The sequence below is a fragment of the Podarcis erhardii genome (genome assembly GCF_964252035.2).
Source record: "Podarcis erhardii genome assembly, chromosome: 9".
In the NCBI taxonomy this organism is placed as follows: Eukaryota; Metazoa; Chordata; class Lepidosauria; order Squamata; family Lacertidae; genus Podarcis; species Podarcis erhardii.
In genome coordinates, this window is record NC_138512.1 from 20795598 (window position 1) to 20813897 (window position 18300).

The following is an 18300-nucleotide window of genomic DNA, read 5'->3' on the forward strand; positions in this document are numbered from 1 at the left end:
AAAATAATTAAAATGGTATGAGACGTGGAAGCGTCTGCAAAAGCCTGGAGAATCCTTTGTTAGGGTTTTACCAGCCGTTGCAATTTTTGGTCGGACAAAATTCTTTGTAAGACTTCCACGAAGCTGTAGTTGCGTGATGTTCATCCAGATGTTAGTTTGCCATCATCCATACCTTATTATTATTAGAAGAAAACACGGTACTCTTCAGCCATAAAGGTAAAGGGACCTTTGACCATTACGTCCAGTCGTGGCCAACTCTGAGTTGCGGCGCTCATCTCGCTTTATTGGCCGAGGGAGCCGGCGTACAGCTTCTGGGTCATGTGGCCAGCATGACTAAGCCGCTTCTGGTGAACCAGAGCAGCGCACAGAAATGCCGTTTACCTTCCTGCTGGAGCAGTACCTATTTATCTACTTGCACTTTGACGTGCTTTCAAACTGGTAGGTTGGCAGGAGCAGGGACTGAGTAACGGGAGCTCACCCTGACACGGGGATTCGAACCGCTGACCTTCTGATCGGCAAGCCCTAGGCTCTGTGGTTTAACCCACAGTGCCACCTGCGTCCCACTCTTCAGCCATACAAAGATGGTATTTGTTCTTGCCTTCAAATCTGTGAAGTATACGCCCCACCTTTTAACCAAGAGACGCAGATACAAATGTCAGGCCTTTATTTGTGAGGATGAGCATCAAGAAAATAAATGGATACAATCTGGCAACAAAGGCTTATTACTTCATTACTGATTTATCTTCCACTTGAAAGAGAAGAAGGAGTCAGTCCAAATGTTAGCATTTGCTGGGCTAGCAACAGTGTGTAAACTAATTGGAAATAAGCTTTTGAGATGCACAGAATACTCTGTGTACTCAAGCAGAGGCACAAATATCTCATCTAAGCCTGAAATCTTTTTTTCTAAAAGGCTAGCTTGATATTGTTTGAAGGTACAGTGTTTCCATGCTTCCAATGACAGGAGATCAGTAGAAATTTTATGATTTGTTGAGAAGTTAAACAACAAGACCATGCAAGGATAAGCAGGTTCAAATGTCATTATTACAGATGATGTTTCTGATTTTAATCCAAATTTTGGGTAAATAGTGATTTTCTGGGTAGGACAACTTGAACCACAAGTCACTACTTCGATTTTTTAATATAATTTTTCAAATCTGCACATCAGCAACTAGACTTTTCTAGCATCATTTTGCAACAAAAACAGGATAATTCATTAATATAGATATTTCATTTTCATAGTTTAGGGAAGCTTTTAATGTTTAACAGACCATTGTATTTTAATATTTTGTTGGAAGCTGCCCAGAGTGGTTGGGGAAACCCAGCCAGATGGGTGGGATATAAATAAATGAATTATTATCATCATCATCATCATCATCATCATCATCATCATCATCATCACTTTGAAATATATTTGGGTATCCATTTCTCAAAATGTTCTTTCCAGAAGGGTCATTGATTGCTTTTCTTCATTTTTTAAAAAGAGCTTTTTTTGGTTATGTATTTTAACACCCACTTTCTTTGTTCAGTGAATTCTGTGGAATATATGTGTGATTTCAATAACAGTTTTCCAGTGTACCAAATGTTAGGAAGGGAACCAAAAAATAAGTATAATATGGCATTATACTATGTTAAAGTATCTATGTTAAAGTATGGAAGACTTCGAATCTTATTCAGAGGGAAGTATTTCCAATCAGGTCATTCATAACATTTTAGTAATCGTAAATATTTTTTGTTTCTCAAGACATAGATGTTTCACATGTTTCAAGACATCAGTAATATCCCACTGATTTTTATCAGATACAGCAGAATATATGTTACTCTTGAAAGGCAGATTTTTTTTCTAAGGAGAGACAAAAAGCTGAGAGGCAAAAGTGGGGCAGAACTGCACTTCTGTGGAAAGAGGCTTTTCAAAGACATCAAATCCAACTGTGTCCAGATTGCATAACAGATTGTTAAAGCAATGAAACACTACTGCAGTAAGGCGTTCTGCATTTAGAGTGTAATTTGGGAGAACTCCCCCAACCCTTAATTGTAAAAAACCTTTAAACTATGCTTTGATATAGTAATTCCCATTCAGAAAGACTCCTCTTTCTGAAATTTTACAGTCTTTTAAAATGATATTTAAAACATGATGATTATGAAACAGACAGATTTCACATGTGCCCTTTAAAGCACTTATGAGACTTCCTTCTGTTATAAATGTAATTTAAAATGTATATGTTTCAGGTTTTTAAATTGATGTGCATGAAGGAAGGACACTTTATAATCACATTTTAAACATCTTTAATTTTGGTTGCCCTGTGAACAGATGCATTATCCCTAAAAGCACTTCTTCTCTCCACCATCCTTCCAAAAGACTTTCACACATTTAGGAAGAACTTTTTCCCATGTTAATTTTTGTCTCTATAGAGAAGTTTCTCTTGGCCACTATTGCAATGTACAGCTCCCGATTTTACCCAATTTTCCCGCCTTTTCCATGCTCACTGGCATTTATGGTATGACCATTTATTTCCACTGTCTTCCACTGTCAGTAGAACTGACAAGATTGGAGAAAAGGCTTGTTAGTATAATTTATATAGAAGTGCATGTGTCCCTATGTATCAAAAGTGTATAAGCACACCATGTTACTACACTTAGTAGTATTTTCAATTTTTACAAAACAAAACAAAACACAACAAAACACTGGTCGGTGAAATTAATATAGCTTTCCATAACTCTTAGAGCTATAGGATAGACCAGAGAGAGGGCATTGGGTGAAATGTACATGGTTTTCTATGAAATTTTTTGTTGGTGGTGTTGTTTAGTCGTTCAGTTGTGTCCGACTCTTCGTGACCCTATGGATCAGAGCACGCCAGGCACTCCTGTCTTCCACTGCCTCCCACAGTTGGGACAAACTCATGCTGGTAGCTTCGAGAACACTGTCCAACCATCTCATCCTCTATCCCTCATCCTTGTGCCCTCCATCTTTCCCAACATCAGGGTCTTTTCCAGGGAGTCTTCTCTTCTCATGAGGTGGCCAAAGTATTGGAGTCTCAGCTTCAGGATCTGTCCTTCCAGTGAACACTCAGGACTGATTTCCTTAAGAATGGATAGGTTTGATCTTCTTGCAGTCCATGGGACTCTCAAGAGTCTCCTCCAGCACCATAATTCAAAAGCATCGATTCTTTGGCGATCAGCCTTCTTATCAGACCTAAATAAGGGATAGTGAAGGAAACGGTAGAACAGGCTGGTGGGAGTTTCAGACTGTTGTCAATCATTATGGGATTAAATCCAATACTAGTTGCAAGGTGGCATGGGCTAATATCCAGGCAGGCAAGCAGTGAAACATATTTTCTCACACTTGCTGAAGGGGTTGCTGTGAAATATGAAACAAACCATAACTTGTGAAAAGTGATGCTCTGCATTAACTCCAGTGGTTGTCAATGCCTGCGTGATAATTAAAACTCTTGGAAATCTCTGTGTTATTTTATTTTCGTTTAAGTGTACGTTAAAAAAGCGTGGGGTGTGGAATCTTGCTTGTCTGTTTCTCTATTTCCTACATCACCCTTTGAAATTAGAACTCTCCATTTCCTAGTGCAGCATGAAAAGTGTTTGCCATCTTTGCTAAAATAGGGACTGAATCTTCTCCCTAAGATTTACTTAAGTTCTTGCTCGTACTAAACAACTTACTGGGCTTAATCACAGGCATAGGGTGGGCACAGTTGTAAATCCATTGCATTTAATTTTCTAGTAGCGTAGCAAAACAATTTGGGCACTATTCATAAAGCAACCATTTTCCTTCACAGTGAATATATTTAACATAGTAAAGGAAACAGTGTGCCAGGCACAACAGTTCTAATTCTGGAGAGTGGGGAGGAGAAATCTCTATGGAGGAGGCTACAAGATTCACAGGAAGTATCAAAGACCATTCCTGGTCATATGTTACCATTATTTAAAGCTCAGGTGTTGCGTTTATTTATTTATTTTTAAAAAATGAATGATAAGAATCTAGCAATAGATGCAACAAGAGTCACTCCATTTTAAAGCAAATATATTTGTGTTTTGGGTATGCATACATAGGTCTGCTTTATTGTTTCTTACAATAGCCATTCAATGTGCAACACCAGCGTGATCAATATAGAATTCCCTGACAAATAATCACACGTGATTTGAAATACCTGTTTCCCTGCTAAATGGTGCTTTTATGCATACAGTACAATGCTGTTTATTTAAATAATTGTGGAGTACTGAGGAGCAGAGATGTATACCTGGCATGCTGCCTCCTCCTTTCCTTTGTACTTTCCTCCTTTGTTCTCTTTGTTTATTTCTTGATTTGCCTCTTTCCTCTCTGTATCTTTTAACCTTGTTCCCTCATATTTCTTGTCATGTTAGTTTACTCTCATCTCTAATTCCTTGCCACTTGCACTCACCGTGAGTGAAATTTCATCAAGCAAGTGCAACTGTGTCATTGGCCTTTAAGTATGGTTGGTAGGGGCTTGTGTTCGGTAGGAACATAGTTGGGTTCCAGCAGACAGGGCTAGAATTAGTGGTGCCTGTAAGCTGATTCGCAAAGGCATGCCCATCACCTGATATCTCGTCATGCCCTTGAACTCTTTCCGTTGGAAAGTACTGTTTTGTGGTGTTATGAAAGCTCCACAAGCGAGGGAAGTTTTCACACATCATCACCATCATCACCATCGTCATCATTTTTTATTATTATTAGACTTGATTTACTAATCACCTTCTAAACAACATAAAATAATTAAAAACTGTTCAACACACAAAAGCAACAAATACCTTGAAACCAAGATTAAGTCCCTAGCAAGTTCACCCTTGTGGGAAAGTCCCATTTAGACAGCTAGGAAAGGCTGATGGAACAAAAAAGAAGAGGTCTTCAGCTGTTTACAGAAAGTGAAGATAACAGGCACCTGCCATATCTTGACAGGAATGCCATTCTACAGATACAGTGGTGCCTCGCAAGACGAAATTAATCCGTTACGTGAGTCTCTTCGTATAGCGGTTTTTTCGTCTTGCGAAGCAAGCCCATTGACGGCTTAGCGGATTAGCGCTATTAGTGGCTTAGCGGCTTTTGGCCGCTTATCAGTTTAGCAGATCAGCTGATAAGCGGCTTAGCGGCTTAGAAAAAGGGGGGGGAGAGAAAAACCCCGCAGGAACTCGCAAGACATTTTCGTCTTGCGAAGCAAGCCCATAGGGAAATTCGTTTTGCGAAGCGCCTCCAAAACGGAAAACCCTTTCGTCTAGCAGGTTTTCCGTCTTGCGAGGCATTCGTCTTGCGGGGCACCACTGTACATGCATGTCATCATTTGATAGCCAGGTAAAGAATGCATGAACTTGCCGTCTGTAACACTGTGGTAGCTGGTTGACGCAGGCTGTTTCAGGAGGCAGATATTGAATTATTTATTGTTTTTAAAATAGTCTTCTAGCAGTGATGTCTTCCTTGAGTCTGCTACGACTACATCACTTCTCGAATGGTGTTCCAGATGTTCCATTTTAAATTTCTGTTTTTTAAATCACGAACAGCACACACGGCAGGTGGTGAGTCGCAGAATCATGGATACTAAGCTTCTAATCCATGAAGCCTGATGGCTCACTCTTAGCTCGCCATCACTTCCCTGTCCTGTTGGAGGCTGCTGTGCAGGCAGAAGGTGGCAATAAGTGTTAATACCATGAGTGTTAATACGATAGGGCCGCTCTCTTTCTCCCGCAGCACCACTGACCGATGAACCTGCAGATCAGTACAAAGGCTGCCAAACTCCTTTGACTTGTGTGCTGAACAAACAGAATGGGATAGCACATCAGGAAGAGGCATTGCCCAGAGGTAGACCACATGCTTAAGGTCTCAGGTCCAATTCCTGGCATCCGTGGTTAAGGCTGAAAGAGAAACTTGCCTGAAACCCTGCAGAGCCAGCACCATGCTGGAAAGACATACACAGCTAAATGGGTAGTTGGTCTGACTTCGTTTAGAATCATAAAATTGTAAAATGGAAAGGGACCACGAGGGTCATCTAGTCCAACCCCCTGCAAGGCAGGAATATTTTACCCATTGTGGGCATTGAACCCAAGACCCTGAAATTAAGAGTTTCATGTTCTACTGACTGAGCTATTGAGGCAGCTTCCTATGTTCCTTCAAGAACTCCCTTTGGGGTAGCCATTTGAGCCACATCACCCGGTGTGGTGTTGTGGTTAAGAGCGGTGGACTCGTAATCTGGTGAACCGGGTTTGCGTCTCCGCTCCTCCACATGCAGCTGCTGGGTGACCTTGGGCCAGTCACACTTCTTCGAAGTCTCTCAGCCTCACTCACCTCACAGAGTGTTTGTTGTGGGGGAGGAAGGGAAAGGAGAACGTTAGCCACTTTGAGACTCCTTCGGGTAGTGATAAAGCGGGATATCAAATCCAAGCTCCTCTTCTTCTTCACCCCCAAAGCAGGTGCAGATTGGCATAAAAAATTACATGTGCTTTTTTTTAAAGAAACAATGACTACAGGTATTGTGAACTTCGGATGAAGGATAGTGTTTAAATTGAATAAAAAACAAATTTATTTCATAAAATTTATATACCACTTGATTGTGAAAAAAACTCAAAGTGGTTAATAAATATGAACTCACCATAGTGGGAGAAGACTTGTATGCCTGCTGTCCAAGCACTAACTATAGATGGGCAATCTCAAAGCCCCTGATCTCCTTCCTGATGGTTCTGTACCTTTAAACCTTTAAAGAGAGGAGTGTCTTCTATAAAGTAGGGCACATGCCCACCCTGACTCCCTCGGACATGTGCTGCTGTTGCCTTTCCCTGCAGACTCTCCTTGCTCCCACCCAGGGTAGGATTTAGGTTTGATGAGGCCCTAAGGTACTGAAGGTAATGGGGCCCTTTATATGTCCAGCTGTCCTTTGTCAACAACAAATTGCCACTGTTTTTTGTGTGTTGAATATATGCTATATGGTAATTTATGGACCTAATAGGCATCTAAAGCCATTTGCACATAATAGGAGCCTACAGAACACAAAACACTGTTGCTGTATGTAGGCTTTATTTTATTTGTTTTTTATCTTATATTTTGGAAATGTACATCCAGGTTTTTTTCCTTTAAACTTTTTGGGGGGCACCCAAGAGAGTAGGGCCCTAAGCTATAGCTTGTTTAGCTTATACGTAAATCTGGCACTGCTCCCACCAGCACTTCATGTTTCCAGCTGTGCTGCTTGCCATGGCAAGTGTGTCATAGTAGTTAGAGTGTTGGATCAGGACCTGGAAGACCTGGGTTCAGTTCCCCACATGAAGCCCACAAGGTGCCCTTGCGCCAGTCATTATTGTTGGGATACTGCTGGGGAGACGGGGGCATCAGGCAGGCCCCCAGCTGGCTCCAGCTACCGGCCGGCAGCCAGGTGATCACCGGTCTCCCTTGGAACAGCATCGATCAGTGACACGAGCTGATCAGATACGTTTAGAAGCTGTGCACGCTCTATCAGCAGAGTGAATAAATCTTCTCACAACGGAAGTGGCGGACAGAGTCATGTATAAGCATATTTACAGCATTTATTCAGCATAGTTCAGGAACAAAGGAAAAAACATGTCTGCTTCCCTTCATGTCCAGCTAAACAGCTAAAAGCTGTGGTGTAGTGGTTAAGAGCGGTAGTCTCATAATCTGGTGAACTGGGTTCGGTTCCGTGCTCCTCCACATGCAGCTGCTGGGTGACCTTGGGCTAGTCACACTTCTCTGAAGTCTCTCAGCCCCACTCACCTCACAGAGTGTTTGTTGTGGGGGAGGAAGGGAAAGGAGAATGTTAGCCGCTTTGAGATTCCTTCGGGTAGTGATAAAGTGGGATATCAAATCCAAACTCTTCTTCTTCAATATACAGACTGACGTTGCTGGAATATAAACAGGCATGTGACACACAACAGTCATACCTGTTCCCTTTTAAGGTGGAATGAAACTATATCCTAACAATTATCTCTTGGCCTAACCTACCACAAAGAGGTTTTTTGAGGGTAAAATGAAGATGGGGAGAACCTAACATATGCTTCCTGGAACACCCCCCCAAACCCCCCCTCTCCTTTCCCAACTGATATTACTTAGATAAGAAGTGAAACAGTGCATTTGTTTCTATAATATAACACTACTTCCCTGCAATTCCAAGAGGTGAGCAGTGGAGGGGTAATCCGCAGCAGTCCGAAAAAGCTGCTTCATGCTCTGCTTGGCTTTGCCTGGGAGCCAAGAGGCAAAGGGAGAAAGTTTGATCACCAAGCATTATTTTGAAGCTGCGGTATGAAAAAGAAAACTGGCAACTCTCCCCCTTTGTGTTCTCCCCTTCACTCCACCTATTCAACCCTAATTAAAACCAAGCTGTGAATTTAGCACCAGTTCCTCCCTTTGTACTACAAGCTGCAAATTGTACATTTGTTCTTCTTCAAGAGCTCCAGGGACATTATAAAAAGAGGGGTGGGTTCCATTTTTGCTTCTGGGTTGAACTCTGAAGTGGTTGAAAGGAAATTGACAAACATTTTCACTCTGTGTGAAACGTTTGTCACTTTTTGATGATTTTTCATGAGGAAAGAAAAAAGGCTATGAGCAGAGGCGGAAGTCTTCACAATGCAGCAACCACAATGCTTCCTCTAATATAATGCCAATTCATAACATGGGCAATGGTTCCTGCCCTTACTCTGAATTGGTAACAAAAACCAAAACCAAGGAAGAATAGATGTTTGAAATAAGATTCATTCCAGAGCCAATGTGCATTTGGTAAGAATTGCTGCTAAAAATGTTCCCTAAGGACAGATTTGCTTTGAAATGCTTTGGGTGGGCCTGGTATAAATATCATTTCAAGCACCTGGGACTTCCTTCCCTCTCCTTCCTCCCCTCCCCTTTTGCTGCGTTCCTGTTTTGTGATTGGCTCTCTTACTCTGAATTGGCTTCATTATGTAGCTAAATCTGATTGGTTATTTGGTTACTATGAGTGGTTAGCCAAAATAATCTTCGTGCTTTGTGTGGAGTGAGACAAACTACGACCCCAAGTTCAGAAGTAATGCTAAACCACACCATGGCTTAGCTCTGGGTAGCATGGTAACAGAACAACTGGGGAAGAAGCAAAGTGCCATAATTATTATTGTGAGTACTCTCATGCTCACACATTCAGAGTTTGGCTTAGCATTATAGATTAACTGGACAATTGCCATAAGTTGGTGACCACAGCCTTTTTGGTGGTGGCCTCTAAGCTTTGAAACCCCATCTTCTCAATACTGTGTGGCACGTGTGGGAGTGCGCCCTTTTTAAGCAGGCACATATTATCTTCATTTATGGTCAGAGTTTGAATGATAAGTTTTAATGCTAGGTTATGGTTTTATTATGTTCTTGTATTGTATTTTCCCCCATTTGTTTTTATTTTTAATTGTTCCCCACTTAAAAAATAATTTTGCTTGAAAATGATATATAAATAGCCCAAATAAATATAAAAAATAAATCTGTCAGTCACCAGATCTGACTGGCTGTATGGCAATGTTGTGATGTTTCTATACTGGCTTTGCGATCCGTATCAGGTAGCAAGAAAGAAGGAGATGCTGTTTCCTAGGCAACCCAATTTAGTTTCTATTGACTTTTTACCTAGTGAACACCTGAAATTAATCTCTAGCTTTGCTAACATAATGAATACTATGTTAATCTTTACTTACCTTTGTTCTCTGCCTCTCAAGGGATCTCTGTGTTCCGATTAGTGCTATAGGCAGATCTTTAAAATGGCAGAATCAGCCTTTTGTGTTTGTTTGTTCTAGTAGCCCTTCGTGCAACCTGCAAATCTGTTTATCACCCAGCAGAGCCTAATCTAATTAGGTCTGCACAACAACTGCTGGAATCCATTTTAAGACTGTTTCAGTTTGCAGAGTTGTGGTTTTAACATCATGCCATCTTTTTATTCATCCTTCTTGTTAGACTAACATGTAGGAAAATGAACAGTTTTGGAAAACTCAAAAGCTAGTTGACTGTGTTGGGACTTTTTGTAAGGTCCTAATAAAGGTATTGTCCTATTGTAGATTTTTGGCATTTTTCTATGGACCAGCAAAATTTCCCTCCCTCCCTCCCTCCCTCCCTCCCTCTGAACAGTGTTAGCCACATAGGAAAAAACGCATGAACAAAGGGAGAGAAGTGTACAAAGGAACCTATTGGGAGTTAATGTAGATTTCTTGAGAACAGTTTTATTATTGCCTGGAAAATGTTTGAGGATGTTCTGTTTTGAGTGACTGCCTCTGCAAAGGAAGGGAAGGCTTCAGTGGCAACCTGGACAGCTCAGTGCACCAGAGGTTAAATCATCATCATCATCATCATCATCATCATCATCATCATCATTTTAATTGTATGCTGGGTATATAAATGTAAAGCTTCACAAACAAACAAACAAGCATGTTCCTTGTATTTGAAAGAATTAGTCTTTTGGTATATACAACCCATGGGATGAGTATCCTTTGAATCCAATTACCCCCAATTCTTTAAAGTCAGGGATGAGAACCCTGTTGAATTCCAGCTTCCATCAGTCACACCAGCCAGCATGACCAATGGCCAGAGATTATGAGAATTGTGGTCAACAACATCTGAAAGGCCACAGGTTCCCCATCTCTGCTTTAAAAAGAGAGACAACCATAAATCGATTTCTATTCAGTAATCATTGAGGGACAGTCTATCTAGCCCAGGCTTCCTCAACCTCAGCCCTCCAGATGTTTTGAGACTACAATTCCCATAATCCCTGACCACTAGTCCTGCTAGCTAGGGATCATGGGAGTTGTAGGCCAAAACATCTGGAGGTCCGAGGTTGAGGAATCCTGGGCTAGATAGACTGCCCCTCAATGATTTAGCCTTGTCCCCCACCACCATGGACTTTAAAAGTATAGGCAGTATTTATTTTTTTTACATCATATCTGTGTTATTTTTGAATTTGTTGATTTCTTTATGTGGAGCTTTTATGTATCTAAGGTATCTAGAACCTGTGGCTAAGGTAGAGGCTCAGTTACAATTGAAGAACAGGGAACCTTATTGCTCCAAGTCAAATCAGACCTAAAGACTAATTGATCCTCATTTGTCTCCTCATCATGGTTCTAGAGGGCTTATTTGTAATGTATAATTAGTGTCTTATTTTGGGAGATGTGGTTGGACACATTTTATCTGTTTTTACTGGCTCATAAAACACATGGAAAGATAGAACTTCCTACTGTGAATTTTCTTTACTGGGTCATTTTCAGATTTCATTTTACAGTGGAGTTAATGTTGAATTATTCCATTCTCTTTTATGGTTTTGCTTAATATTACTGTTCTAGTATGAAGGCGATAGAATTAAATCTGCTTGCTTTACTTCCTTTCTCTTGCATCCAGTTGTTAGGTAAAGGTAAAAGATCCCTGGACTGTCAAATCCAGTCAAAGGCGACTATGGGGTTGCGGCGCTCATCTCGCTTTCAGGTTGAGGGAGCCGGCGTTTGTCCACAGAAAGCTTTCTGGGTCATGTGGGTCATAAACTGCTTCTGGCACAACGTAAACGTGACGGAAACCAGAGCACACAGAAATGCTGTTTACCTTCCCACCAAAGCAGTACCTATTTATCTACTTGCACTGGCGTGCTTTCAAACTGCTAGGTTGGCAGGAGCTGGGACAGAGCAACGGAAGCTCACTCTGTTGCGGGGAATTCGAACCGCCGACCTTCTGATCAGCAAGCCCAAGAGGCTCAGTGGCTTAGACCACAGCACCACCCGCGTCCCTATCCAGTTGTTAAGCAGTATAGTGAACTATGCCTACAGGAAAAGACAAATTTCACAGTCTCTTGTGCTCCATTCTTCCCTCCCGCCCTTTATTGCCATTTTCATACATTTCCTAGCACTTTGTACAGCTGCTAGTGTAGAACGTTTTCTCTGTGCTAATGAACTATCATAGATGATACAAATACTCTTCATTTCCAGTATATATTTGTGGCTCCCATATGATAAGTGCAAATACTCATAATAAAATATTGGCATCTTTGGGAAAGGAATTAATCAGTTATTTGTGTACAAAGATAAGAAAACTGTGGCATGCTTTAAAGAAACATCTATGCATGCCTGTTTCCAACAAGGATATTTTTGTCCCCTTCCATGGGTAGGTAGAGGAGAAGGGAATTGCTCTATAGTTGTTGTCTAGGTATAACGTCATTTTATCTTACCATTTAGATTAGCTGCTTCCTAAACTTAGGGACTGGGATTCTCCTTTCACTACAGAAAACTTCATTCTTGTGCGCAGTTTAGATTGCTTCGACTCAAAAGAATGACTCCAAACTGAAAAAGATTTAGAAAAAGACAATTGATCCCAGAATGTCCTGCTTTTCCTTAAGACATCCCTATTTTCAATGGAGAAATATTGGAGGGTATGGTAGGACCACCCTATTTTTATCAGAGAAATGTGGGTGAGGATGGAGGTATCCTCCACCTGAGCCATCTGAAGGAAGGGATTTATTTTTTTTATGTTTAATGTTTTATTATGTTTTCATATATGTTGGAAGCTGCCCAGAGAGGCTGGGGCAACACACAGTCAGGTGGGTGGGATATAAGTAGTAAAATTATTGTTGTTATTATTGCTGTGTTGTTGTTGTTGCTATTATTGAATAGAACATCCCTATTTTCATCGGAGAAATGTTGGAGGGTATGCTTAGTGAAAATAAACAACAAAGGCAGAAAAAAAGGGAAGAAAAAGTAAAAGCTCAAAAAATGAATGGAACCAAAAATCCCAACTAGAATGGTCAATGTAACTTGTCAGTGTTAGCAAAGTCTTATCATCAGTCTCAGTCTCACCAAGCTACATGTAAAATGATGAGTTGCTTTTCTCTGTGTATCTACCTCATAGCAACATCTCTTTTTCTATAATTGAAATTCTTACCTTCTCACTTACATAAATATTTATCTTACATTACATTTTAATATAACGTAGGGTTCCCATTTTGTTTCTACCCTTGTTTCAAATATTTGAGGAATCATAAACAGGTATTTTAAAAACCAGCATTCACACCTTGATTAGTGGATCTGTGTAGGCATGAATTCTGCTTCTTAGGCAGAACCTCACCAGCTGCCTATGGATGCATAAACAGAGCTTCCCCCTCAATAGAAGGAAATAGAATAGTTCATTTTTGAAGGAGCTAAGCGTGCAAAGGAGTACATGAATATCTGGAGGAAGGGGGAGGGGAGCTCAGTATGTAAACATGTAAAAAGCTGTGGTTTAGATAGAGTAATTGTATTGCAGTATGATGCAAAGTGTACATGATGGATCTCTTCTATCTCCACTGTTGGAGTCAATGTGTCTCTGAATGCCAGCATCTGGGAATCACAACTGCTTTTACACGCAGTCCTGCATGCAGACAACCACAGGCATCTTGTTTGCCATTGTGAGAACAGGATACCGGACTGGACAGGCCTTTGACCTAATGCATTTATGTTATGTCCAAAATCCAAAAAAAGTGTGTGATGCTTAAATAGCCATTAATGAGGAAAATTAGCTTGTAAGTTTTCTTGCTTGAATTAAACTAATAGTTAATAATAATAATAATAATAATAATAATAATAATAATAATATTTACAGTGCCCTAACTAGACTTTAAAATTATTTTGGTGTTGGTTAAAATGGGAAATATGTTACAGTGGTGCCCCGCAAGACGAATGCCTCGCAAGACGGAAAACTCACTAGACGAAAGAGTTTTCCGTTTTGGAGGTGCTTCGCAAAACGAATTTCCTATGGGCTTGCTTCGCAAGACGAAAATGTCTTGCGAGTTCCTGTGGTTCCCCCCCCCCCTTTTTCTAAGCCGCTAAGCCGCTAAAAGCTGCTAAACCGCTAAAAGCGCTAATCCGCTAAGCTGTCAATGGGCTTGCTTCGCAAGACAAAAAAACCGCTAGACGAAGAGACTCCGGAACGGATTCTTTTCGTCTTGCGAGGCACCACTGTAATCTAAACTGGAGCATCTGAGAGTGAGAAAAAGTCTGGAATTTTTCTACTGTACCCTGAAAGGGAGGAAACATGCTCACTTTACCTTTCTGCCATATTTTGTCTCTTGTTGATTTTCCTAAATTTTACTTCAAAAGTAAGGCTCCATCTCCTACTGTTCCAGGCATATGCTTATAGTAAATACATATTCTAAATCTCAAAAGCTAGAACCCAAAATAATTATATAAAATATTGTGATTTCTACAACATTTTAAGAAGGCTATCCCTAGATATCTCACATTCTGAGTTAAGAGATACAGAACAACATGAATGCAGTCTACCTATCTATTGGCCTTTGGGGTGATTTGCTTTTCAATGTATTCATGCAAATATGATATTTTAAGGCTGTTAGTTTCCTGCAACAAGAAGTCCAGAATTTTAACTGGGTCCAATTTTAGGGTGTGTTTCTACAGTGACCACCAAGTTACGCATGTCTGTATTTAATAATAATAATAATAAAATGTTTGTTTATTGTTGCATTTATTGAAGAAAATACACCATAGGACCTATCTCAGCATACTTGTAAAAAGGGAGAACCTACATCCTCACACTTTTTCTTATTTTCTTATGCCAGACAGTACAACTGAAGTCTTCACAAACATATATGTGACCAGCTTTGGACCAGTTTCAGATACAGACATGGTGAGTTCCCCAAAGCGAAATAAATTTTGGCATGAAATTATTTTGTTAAAAATATATACCCCCCAACCATTTTACAGAAATTTCACAAGGAACCAGTATGCTAAATTGTATTACTGTATTATCTTGATGATGGCCAGGAACTTCCAAGGCATGGCTATGAAATATGAGTATCAGAGAAGCACTCCAGACTTCAGGGCCAGTTGCCATGCCATATCAAACAAAGCTCCATGAAGATGAGGAACTTTGATTGGCCAACCTCATTTTCAGTTGTAGCCACTGTGGTATAAAGTGAATGAGTCTGCAGATGGACTATCTGGTGGGGATGTTGGAGAGAACGGGTGTGCTGGAATTTATCAGCCAGTGTTGTTGACTTCAGGCTTCTAGTTTTATGAAAATGAGAATCAGCCACTGAGCATGGCAGCTTCCCGTTCCAATAATAGACTGGCTGTAACTTCCATCACTGGCAATATATATTGTGTACTGTGTACTGTGTACTGGCAATATATATTGGTGAGCTGCTGAGGAACATTTAGTGAGATCTCTCAGCCTCCAAGAATGAACCATTTGGAGGCACCATTCTCTAAATGCACATATTAAAATTGGGGCTAGAACACAAATGGTCTGATTCTAATAACAAAGATAACATAGCTTAGCTATAAAGGGTGTTTCCAGGCATATGAGGCTTATGTGCTTGAAGAGGTGAATTCATTGATTGTGGGAGGGGAAGAAGAAAAAAATACCATTTCTGAAAGAGTCACTCAAAAGAAGATTAGTAATGACATTTTGACTTTTCAGGAAGCACACGGTACACAAATGTGTGACACACACATGGTGTGTTACTGATTCATTTCCGTACAGGTAAAACTAAGCAACCATTTTTACCACGTCGGGGTGAGATATCAGTCTAGGTAAAGGTCCAAGATATCAAACTAGCACTTATACATTTGTTTCCAGTAGTAATTACTCTTTCAACCTTGGAGAGCAAAACTCAAGCCTGACCCAGTGTCAGACTCACAGAATCCAATTACAGCAGCATTTTCTGTCAGGCATGGCTGAAGACTGAAGACCCTGCAGGCAGCTTAGGACATGCCTTTTAAGTAATCTACAATCTGGCAGTTTGAGAAGGTTGTCATCCTGGAGTCCATGAGACTTTGAGCTCTTCTCATAAGGATCACATGGAAGCTGATCTTAATATCCTGCGGTGTCAAAGAAATAATCAAATGTTCTGCTAGAGAAAACCATGGGCAGCAGGCAGTGTATTTGATCAACGCAAGAAGAGGCCATTATGGGAAAGAATAAAATATTTGGAGTTGTAACTAACAGCTTATTTTGAAGGGCTTTAATGTGAAGTCGGAATGCTTCTCTTAGTGGGATGAAGAGTGTGACAGTTTTACCAAGGAAGGGTAATTGATATGTAAAGTAGCTTACCAGGATCAGAATAAAAAACAAGAAATGGCCTCATTAATTTGTTGACTAGGAAGCTTCATTACATGATGACATTTGCTTTTCAACCAGGAAGTGCATACTTCTACCATCTACCGAAAAGTAATTAATCATTCTAGTCTGTAGACCAAAGTTAGAAACACCACAGATCCATGCATAATTGCTATAGAGAAGTGTGCAATACACATATAATACAGTAGTAAGCAACCGCAAGAGCCCATAAAAACTACTATGCTGATGACATGTTGTTATGAATTTCATTATTAGAGACCTCAGCAATAAATAAGAATAAATAGGCTGTTGAGATTCATAGTTTTACTGAAGCAGCTGTTTGATAGAAGGTAGTGAGATCAGGGCATTGGCTCCCGTAATCACAGTGCTCCCTTTGTTAAACAAAAATTACAAACGACTCAACTTAGCCAATGTTACATCTAATGCAACTCTTGTCACCAGTTGTCGCTGAATTTGTCACATGTTTTGATTTCAGTCAAAACGGGTTCTTCACTAACATGAACACAGATTATTGATATTAATATCATGTTGAGCTCCTTTTCATTACACCAGCGCTCCTCGTTTCGCCTGACAAGTGTTAAACGATATGCCATTTGAATTTGTCCAGGGCATTTCTCATTAGTGGAAGGGCTCTTGTTACACTTCTCAAATCCCTGCTGAAATAACATATACTGAATAAGGCACTTCAAGAAGACAACTGGCTATAGAGCATATGTGGTTTATGCATAATGATTAAGGATAGCAGTTAGTCAAGTGAATAGAAAAATTTTATCCATATGACACAAAGCGTTACATCTTACTTTAGCAGACACATTATTTTATTGATATTGGTCACTGTGGGCCTGATTTGCCATTGCGGCACATGTTAAGTGTGAAACACATTTTTTTAAAAAAAATCTAGTGAGGTGGGTGGAGAATTCACTTGGCAGCATTTTGCACTTGCTTTGCTTGGGTGTAAATGAGAACAGAAGACACACAGCAATGGATAACAGAATCCTAGTTAGCATTTACAGAAATGATTGTTCTCCAGAGAGCACTTATGGAAATGAAAATCTGTGCCTCAAAATGACAGCCACAGTCATTAGCTGTAGGTCTCAGTAGTCAGCTATATAAAAGTGGTTAAAGTGTTTAGTAATGCCAAGGGCCGACATTAACTCGAAAACGTGAAAGTTACTTTCCACTTTTTAAAAATAAAAGTGTTGGGCAATGTTGAATAGCCAGCTTCCAGATAATTCTGTGCAGGGACAAGCCTGAAATAATATACCCCATACTTTAAAAGGGAAATTAATGAGAGATCTTCTGAGTAGGATTGCTTTTGGTGTGCAATGACACAGAAATACTGTGTTCAGCTTCTCAGTATAGTTGGGAAAATAAATATTTATTTGGAAAGGAGATGCAATTAGGTTTCCTAGGCAGTTTTAATTTTTGCTTCTTTTTATTTTTTTAAAGGAAGTTTTTTAAAAAAACAAAAACAAAACCTCTTCGTTTTATAGCATAAGATTATTATTTTGGCATTGTCTTTCCTTGGTTTTCTGACTATCCATTGTTCAGAGCCACCTCATATGCATTTAGTGGTGGAAACACAAGATTGAAACCCCTACTCACAAAGCTTCCATGTTGGCTTCAGTCAAGTCACTATCTGTCAGCCAGACATGGAATCAAAGGATTGTAGAGTTGGGAAGGGGTCACTAGGGTCATCTTATCCAACCCCCTGCAAGGCAGGAATCTTTCACCCAATATGGTGCTGGAACCCATGACGCTGAGATTAAGGAGTCTCATTCTCTACCAGTTGAGCTATTTACCTCAGAGGTTGTTGCTGTACACCACTTTAATGAAGTGTAAGCCTAATACATAAATAGAAGCGGAAACACAGGTAAGCTACCGATGAAGCTATGATAAACAAGGCCATGTTTTCCCCTATTTGAATTACTTCTATTGTGGGATGTAATCCACTGAGAGCAGTCAAGTACAACATTCCTTGTTTTCCTAGAGTGGACATGCAAAGGAATGTTTGGCAAGGTTTACCAGGGGTTGGCAAGGTTTACCTCACCTGGGCCGGTTCACTCCAGCGGAGATCCCCTTGTGGGCCGGATTGTGTACGTGCCCACGATTTCCAGCGTCTGCGCAGACATGATTTTTTCCAGCACCGCAGAAGTGAGTCCCCCGCCACGCTGCGCTGGTTTAGTACAGTGTGAGGGGACTCGCCGAGCAGGCAGCTCAGTTTGGGGGCGGCT

At 40.4% G+C, this 18300-nt stretch overlaps 1 protein-coding gene across 3 annotated transcripts in view; it reads left to right on the plus strand.

The window, feature by feature from the left end:
* GABRA2 (gamma-aminobutyric acid type A receptor subunit alpha2) overlaps positions 1-18300 on the plus strand; it is a 71430-nt gene that overhangs the window by 14602 nt on the left and 38528 nt on the right. For all 3 annotated transcript variants that reach the window (XM_081875871.1, XM_081875872.1, XM_081875870.1), the window contains one exon: positions 14544-14611. In XM_081875871.1, the coding sequence (XP_081731997.1) occupies positions 14544-14611 (68 nt within the window). The remainder of the gene's footprint in view (positions 1-14543; positions 14612-18300) is intronic.